The sequence below is a fragment of the Cebidichthys violaceus genome, unplaced genomic scaffold, assembly GCF_023349555.1.
Source record: "Cebidichthys violaceus isolate CVI_PGR_0920_01 unplaced genomic scaffold, fCebVio1.0.p SCAF_139, whole genome shotgun sequence".
In the NCBI taxonomy this organism is placed as follows: domain Eukaryota; kingdom Metazoa; phylum Chordata; class Actinopteri; order Perciformes; family Stichaeidae; genus Cebidichthys; species Cebidichthys violaceus.
In genome coordinates this window covers 224916-233296 of record NW_027176306.1, presented here as the reverse complement: position 1 = coordinate 233296, position 8381 = coordinate 224916, and the positions used below count along the sequence as shown (strand labels likewise).

The 8381-nt window shown below is 47.8% G+C and overlaps 2 protein-coding genes across 2 annotated transcripts in view; one reads left to right on the top strand and one right to left on the bottom strand.

The window, feature by feature from the left end:
• Nucleotides 1-256: 256 nt before the first annotated feature.
• socs1a (suppressor of cytokine signaling 1a) lies at nt 257-2613 on the top strand. Its single transcript, XM_068708199.1, has 2 exons — nt 257-594; nt 1739-2613. The coding sequence occupies exon 2, from the start codon at nt 1796-1798 to the stop codon at nt 2513-2515; it is 720 nt and encodes a 239-aa protein (XP_068564300.1). The 5' UTR covers nt 257-594; nt 1739-1795; the 3' UTR covers nt 2516-2613.
• A 4984-nt stretch (nt 2614-7597) lies between these two features.
• Nucleotides 7598-8381, bottom strand: part of clec16a (C-type lectin domain containing 16A) — a 34485-nt gene continuing 33701 nt past the window's right edge. The window contains exon 23 of the mRNA XM_068708197.1: nt 7598-8381. This exon is cut by the window's right edge and continues 2254 nt beyond it. The gene's annotated coding sequence lies outside the window, so the exon portion shown is untranslated.

Here is an 8381-nt window from a genome sequence, read left to right as displayed (position 1 = left end):
GAGAACCAGCACTAAGAACCAGCACACCTGTAGTAAATGCTGTCATTACTCGGATCTGTCACCATGTCTTTGTGTTAACGTCCGACTGTCACGTGGCTTTTGCGGTTTTCTAGAAATTCTCCAAATAACAAGCGCGTTCAAACGAAGTGAAAGACCAGAGAGACAGAGAGAGAGAGAGGGTGTGTGTGTGTGTGTGTGTGTGTGTGTGTGGGGGGGGGGAGCCAAGATCAGTTTCACTTTCGTTTCAGAGAAACTGGCTGGCTGCCGCTAAAGAGTTGCGTCTATTCGTGGAAGCGGGCGGAGCTGAAGAGAGTATAAAAGACAAGAGGAGTGTTTACCACGGGAGGACACGCATTCAAACACACACACACACACACACACACACACACACACACATACATACACACACGGAGAGACTCGAGAGTTAAACCCTGACGGGTGGAAATCACGACTCAGTCGCTCCCGAGCTGTCAGGCGCACCGTTGCCCTCCGCCTCGCGCTGCGTCACGGATTTACCTGCAGGGCGCATCTCCACGCGCTTTGGGATTACAGACACACGGATCTTTAAACAACCGCTGTTGTTAGAACAAAACGGTAAGACTTCTCAAGCTGGACTTACTGTTTTCCTCTTTTTTTTGCAGCAGCAGCAGCAATAGCAGCAGCATTCGTGGATTTTTTTTCTTTTTTCTGGGCCTTGTGCAGTGGAAAAAGAAAAAAAATAAGTGATTGAAATGTGAAAACTGTGCGCGCGTGGATTGTTATTTGGGGGCAAACGTTGCATGCTGGAGTTTCACTGTTCTTGCTCGTGTTTGCTGTGGAAAGTAAAACTTCACGAGGCAATGCAGCCGCTGAAATAAATTGCTCTAAAGATTTATTTAAAAAAAAAAAAAAAAAAATCGGATAATTTTTTATTTTGTCCCCGAGATCAACTGACATTGAAACAAACAAAAAAAATCCCCAGAATTACAACACCTGTTAATCATTACCGTTCCTGGATTTTAGTTTGTTTGTTGGTAGCACTAGTTTTCGGGGTAATTCACAGTGGACTACACAGGAGGCAGACATGTGAGGAGAGTTCTGGGAACATCTGGTGCAGATTGTACTGATGAGAACCTACAGGTGTTCATCACCCTCATCTGAGTCCAGACTCCAGCTCTAGTATTACAAACCACATGTCCCGAAACACTACTTTCATTTCTCAATGCATAGCATTTTATATTTTTTTATATATATATATTTTTTTATATATATATATATATAATGTGTGTATATATTTGAAATAGTATTTGAAAAAAAGTTAGATTTATACCCTGGATTTCAGTCATTGCCGGTAGAAGTGAGAAAGAAAAAAACACAGCAAATAGCCCCATAAAGTGTGTGTGTGTGTGTGTGTGTGTGTGTGTGTGTGCGCGTTCACAGTCAGTGCACAGTAATCTGACTGCGGCTGACATCAGAGCTGACTGTATTTTGGCCTAACCACAGACGCCAGTCATATGAAACTGAGTACCTCTCCATGGAAACTTGTATTTCTAACACTCCCACTCCCACACACACACACACACACACACACACACACACACACACACACACACACACACACACACACACAATTAGACATCTTTGTCTTCAGCACCTGTATCGTTTTACATGATGTTACCGTTATCTTGGGTTTGACCAGGCTGCTGTGAATGAGTGTTTGTAGATAATAACGTGCTCTTCCTCGTCTCGTGTCTCTCAGGATGTCAGTCTGGTGGTTAGAGATGGGAGAGGGTCTGGGGCCGCTCTCCCCTGTAGGATGGTAGCCGACGGCACAGTGGAAGGCCATGACAAGTCCCAGTTGTCCAGCTCTTCGTCGTCATCATCCTCATCCTCATCCTCTTCTTCGTCTTCCCTGTCCTCCGCCTCGTCCTCCCCGTCGTCCCTGCTCTCCAGGCAGCTCGCTCTCGACCCTCGCCGCACCGAGTCGGATCAGCTTCAGCGTCGGGCCTCCCCGGATCCGAACCCGAGGTCGGCGTTCGTCCCCTCCGTGTATCTGACCCACTTCCCCACCTTCTCCTGCAAGGAGGACTGCAAGATCATCACAGAGACGGCGTCCAAGCTCGAGCGCAGCGCCTTCTACTGGGGCCCCCTGGGAGTGGAGGAGGCCCACCGCATGCTGCGGGACGCCCCGCTGGGCAGCTTCCTCATCCGAGACAGCCGGCAGAAGGACGTCTTCTTCACGCTGTCCTACCACGGCAAGAGCGGGCCGGTCAGCGTGCGCATCGACTACAAGCGGCAGAAGTTCTCGCTGGCGGGCAACGAGCGCTCCTTCCCGACGCTCTTCGCCCTCTTGGAGCATTACGTCAATTCTCCCAAGAAGAGCCTGAGGTTCCCGTACAGGAAATGGGAGCCGACGCTGCAGGAGCTGTGCAGGAAGCGCATCATGGAGCTGTGCGGCGAAGGGAGCCGGGTGCCGGAGCTGCCCCTCACCCACGTTGTCCAAGACTTCCTGTTGGAGTTCCCTTACAAACTATGACCAGCTTGCCATTGAGAGTTCTGGTTGTATTACTTTTCATTTCAAGAGGGCCGTTTTCACCGAGGAAACAGGAGGAGCGTTTACACGTAAAAGCGTCTCCCCGTTTGGTGCCGAAGAGCTGCAAAATGCATCCTAAAAGACAAGTACGGGTCTTCGGTTGGACAGGGCGGGACATTTCAACACACATTACCTCCAGAGACACACCTTGCACACGGGCGGAGCGCCTTCTGGTCTCGAGGACGCACGGGAAGTCGGAAAAGGCTGCATTAAGAGACATCTACACGCGCGGCGGCGATGGTGGGTCCGCTGCGACGGCTCCACCGGAAACCGTAGGGTCCGTTTTGTGGCCCCCGGGGTCCCGGACCCGTTTAAAAGCGGATGGTGGAAGGACATTAAGGGCGTGGACTTGTTGGAGGCGGCTGAAGCAGTCAGCGGGCCGTGGCACCAGCAGGACTTGTAGCAGACTTTTAATACTCTAATGTTGTTGAATGTTTACACATCACACGCGAATGTTTGTGCCGGCGCCGACGGCCCAAATACCACCTGATGTCTTTTTCTCCAAATGTCACGGTGAAATACTGAAGAGGATGTCAGACGGTGTCTGGAGCCACGGGGTCTGGTGTTTAGATGTACTGTATGTAGAGGCGTACCGCCTCGTACTCCTACTCTCTGCCACGCAGATCATCTTTACTGAATCAGATGTGCAAGAATATTTTTTTTTTTAAATATATTTTATATTATATTTGAAATAAAAGTTATTTAAACTAACCATGCTGGATTTTTAGTAGCTTTTTTTTTTCTCGACTGTGGTCTCTTCCCCGAATCATGTCAAAGAGAGAGAGAGCGGGCGGGACAAACACACACACACACACACACACACACCCTCACAATCAGGCAGACAATAGGCCGTACGGACAGACAGGAAGTGCGCCGCGGTAGTGTACAGTATCGTCACCACAGTGATTCATCTGTGCAGGCTAGAGTGACGGGTGGGTGGGGTTACACGGACTGTTACGCTTAGAAACACACACACACTTACCAGAAACAGGGGCAGAGGTGACACATAACGATTGTGAGTGTGTGTGTAGTACTTTTAACCCGGTGCAGATTAAAATTTCCTCAGGAGGAAGTGGGAAATTTTCTTTTGGGGTTAGTGGTTTTGACAGAGACATGTTAGATCAAGGTCAGGGTTAGAGGTACAGTTTTGCGTTTTTATTTTTTGGAGTTACGATGAACGTTATATGTATCCGCCGCATATTTAAAACTTGTAAATAAGCAGTACGGTATTAAAAGTAATACTGTACGTAAAAAGGCACCGTCTCCTAAAGAAGAGGGTTAAAAGACGACTGCTTTTTAAACAAAGGGCTGCCATTGTTGACTGAAAAGCCTTTAAATGGGGTGTGGCCACACCCATCCAGGTGGGTATACCTGGTTTGAGTGTATGACTCATTCGTTGGTAGCCGGTGTCGCATTGGAGCAAAAGCCCAGCTGAAGGCTGATCTAGTCTTTAGAGACGGTGTTCAGACAGGAACCTTCAACCACACCTTTTACACACTCTTACACAGTTCATCCACGCCGCTGCAGAGCGTGCCGCAGAAAGTGACGACACTTTCTTTTCGTCTGAACCACAAGTTGAAGAGTTCAACTGCAGCACAGATCAAGGAGACGTTCGGCGTTATCTAAAATGCCGAGTCTCCAGCCGGCGGAAGTATCGGACCACCGAACAACGGCGAGAACACAAGTTTTTCTTTTTTCTCCCCCCCCCCCCCCCCCGACAGGCTGCGCTCCCAAATTCGGCTTGGCGATCGGTGCGTGACGATAAACACGGGGCAATAGTCAAAGACACGAGTTAAGAGTAGAACGTGGATATTCAAAGATATTATTGTGTAACTAATTGTCCGGAGGATGTAAGTGTCCGAGTCAGTGGAGGTCCCTGCAGACGGAAAAGAAACTGTCCATGTGGCGTGAGGTCTCGGTCCTGGTGGACCGAGACGGTCTGTGTCCGGGGTGAGAGGGGTCAGCTACCATCTGCTCTTGCCCGCCTCAGAGTTCCTGGAGGGACGGCAGATTGCAGCCAATCACCCTCTGAGCAGAGCGGATGATGCGCTCTGCCCTCGTCCTCGGCGTGGCTGCAGCGTACCGGGCCGTGATGGAGGATGGACTCCATGCACCATCATTGTCTTTGGCAGGTAGAACTTCTTCAGCTGCCTCAGGAAGTCCATCCTCTGCCGAGCCTTCTCGGTGACGGAGCCGACTTTTGAGGACCGTTCTACATTAATGCTCATCTTTAAGTCTTAAATCCGTTAAAACGACGCCCCGAGTTTGTAATTGGTAAAAAAAAAAGAATGAAAAATGCTAAAAACAGATGTCCATGTCAAAAAGCACAGCGTGTATGACAGCATGTGTGCGGACAACTTTAGAAAGCAGAATTATTTGCAGTTTCGTGGCATTTTGTGAGAGCATGCGTCACTTTTTCGGACAGCGTAGCCTACTTCTCATTTCCAACTTGAGGTTATACCTTCAACTAACCTCTTCCTGATACCTAACCCGAACTCCAACGCTCAAACCAAACCTTACCATAAGGCTTTGTGATCTTTATGGGGACTTTTTAAAAAAAATTATTTTTATTCTCTTGGGTCTAGACAAACGTAGCCACACACACACACACACACACACACAAACAACTGAGTCATACCGAATATAACACTCACAGCTTGATTCAAGTAAAGCCCTACTAGTTTGAGGATATAATTATCTTGAGGAAGAAGCTGAGCAGGGGTGGAACACACACACACACACACACACACACACACACACACACACACACACACACACACACACACACACACACACACACACACACACACACACACACACACACACACACATTCTGTGAAACATGAGTCAGTGATATAAACACTATGATTGCGATATCTTAATTCGCACAGGCGTGTTATCAATCCTCACTTTCTCGAAGCTTTTACCTTGAAAAGATTTAAGAGCGGCGGTGGCGAGTGAATCATACGCGGCGGTTTCACTCGTGGCTTCTCAGTACTCAGGACATTCCCGAACTATTTTGAGAAGTGAAACGTGAAGTGAGGTGTCCTCAGCGTGTTATCAGCTGATTTCGGTGGAACCCTCCGAGGGCGCGGAGTTTTCTGTCCTTTGAGAAGGGACACAGACGCCCTTTCTACAGAAATCAGTTGAAAACGGACACCTCGAGGAAAAAGGTCAACGCGTAAAATGCCCCCAGGGTTCTTGCAAAACAATGATCTTGACATTTGACGCGAATAACAATAAAGGTTATAACCTGTTATACAGCGTTAACCCATCAGGCAGCCTCGCTTTCCTCAGACCAAACACACCTTCCTGAGTTCTAGTCACCAGGTTCCTTTTGTTTCTCACTATTTCTGCAGGACGTCCCAAAATTCCCAGTATGACGACAGCCGGGTATGTCGGAACCGTTGGTCATCAGATTAGAAGAATGGGTTTTGACGCCGATTTACCAAAAGTGCCGTGACTCTTGACAAAGAACCTCTTAAAAAAAAACAAGCAATCAAACAATGTGTCGCTTACAGCAGGAAAGCTCTATTTACTTTAAAAAAAAAAAACACAACATGGTGACGTGGAAAGCTTCTCCAGTGTGGATGTGTAATGTAGTAGTTCTTCCAACAGCTGCTGTAGATCACGGATCCAAGGAATTCCCCCGAACGTTCGTTCCAACAGCAACAATGTCCAACGCTTCCTGGTGGAGACTTAGACGAGACGGTTCACGCCGCGCTCTCGTCCGTCCTTTAAACATGAGGCCAGTTGTAGCTTAGCTTAGCTTAGCGTAAAGACTGCAAAGGGAGGGAAACGGCTAGCCTTCTCTGTCCGACCAGCGCCTCTATTTCTCAATAAGGAACACGATCTGTCTCAATAGTTTAGCTAAGCTGGCTCTATAGAGGCCCCTAAACGTGGTTAGAGTCTCGGTTTGGAGTCCTGTGTTTGTTGGACCCGTCGGTCTTCCCTCCCAACCACAGACCGTGTGTTTTTTTGGCCTTTGTACGACGTCCTATAGCATTTTTCCTATAAGCGTCTACTAATCCCACGGACGGGTTTACGTTGGGAGTGGTGGTGTTTGACACCCGGGGAATGAGAAAAGGTCTGGACTGAACTAGCCAGTCAGAAGCTAGGAGGACTTGGACTGAGGTAAACGTGAAGAAACCCTCAGGAGGTAGACGCACACGTTCTTGATATTTGGTTAGCTGTGATACCGGCGTAATGTGAAGCGCCATTAAACATCTTCTGTACAGCAAAACTGTACAAACCTGGAAGATCTCTACAGTCAAACCTTCAATGTAATGCTGCGACTGTGGTTAAGCACAGAGGACACACACACACACACACACACACACGCACTTTACTATAGCTGCAGTACCAGGAACCCAGTCACATGTTTACGCACACATAACCCGACTTCCTTGAAGAGCGGAACTGCGATAAAAGCAACACATGCAGACCACACAATGACGGAGGGCTCCTGCAGCCGTCACAGCGACACAACGCAGAGGGTAGAAAGTGTAAAAGCAACGTCATCGCCGTCTCTCACACACACACACACACACACACACACACACACACACACACACACACACACACACACACACACACACACACACACACACACACACACACACACACACACACACACACACACACTAACACGAATCCAGGCCAGAAGCAAACACATACACATTGTTATACTTCCAAACACAACTTTACTTTATCTGGTTGTGGAGGTGGAGGCTAGGTCAGATCTTTATCTTTTCACTTCAGGGACGGTTTTACAGCTTTTGTAGCCATAAAAAAAACGAATGAGTGGACGCCTTCACACACTCAGTAAGATAGCATACAGGTGTGTGTGTGTGTGTGTGTGTGTGTGTGTGTGTGTGTGTGTGTGTGTGTGTGTGTGTGTTCCTGTGGTTTCCTTGCTCAAGCACATCTGCTGTTACTACCAGTGTGATTCTGTGAAGACGGGGGGAGGAGGAGGAGGAGGAGGAGGAGGAGTGGAAAACAAACTTCTGTCTGCAGACACGACACCACTGTTGTTAAGTAGAATAATTTATTGCAGTTCTTTATTTATTTATTCCTCTGTTTCAGTTCATTAACAATAATTACAGGTTTAAAAGCAAAAAAAAAAAAAAAAAAAGCATTTACAGAGCATATAAACATATTACACACACACACGCGCACACACACACACACACACACACACACACACACACACACACACACACACACACACACACACACACACTACAATCAGAGACTTAGTGGAGGCTTGACATGATGGGATAGCGGGTTCCAATGGTTACCGGGGACACGCCGCCATGTTGTCTTCAAAGATGGCGGCGTGTTCCTTCACACCGTAGGAAGCTGCTCTACAAATTGTGCCAAGCCTCTTCAGCACGCCAGTGATCATCATCATCATCATCATCATCATTCTTCTGCTATTTACAGTAGCGAGAGAGAGAGAGAGAGAGAGAGAGAGAGAGAGAGAGAGAGAGAGAGAGAGAGAGAGAGAGAGAGAGAGAGAGAGAGAGTCCAAGAAAAGTATTGCTCCAAATCCCTCCTTCGCAAACTTGTGGAGTTAAAAAATCTGAATGATGGAGCGTTAAGACTCGAGCTGTTAATTAAGAGAACGGAGCAGAAAAGAAGAGCGGAAGAGGAAAAGGAAGAAGTTAAAAAAAAAAGGATTAAAACGCTGCTTTTTGTTCCTAACGTTTACAAATCAAGTGATGAATGAAAGGGTAGAACCCGACGATGTCATTCTGAAGCTGTCCGGTACGTTCTCTCCTCTCCCCCCTCACTGGTGAGCTCTGAG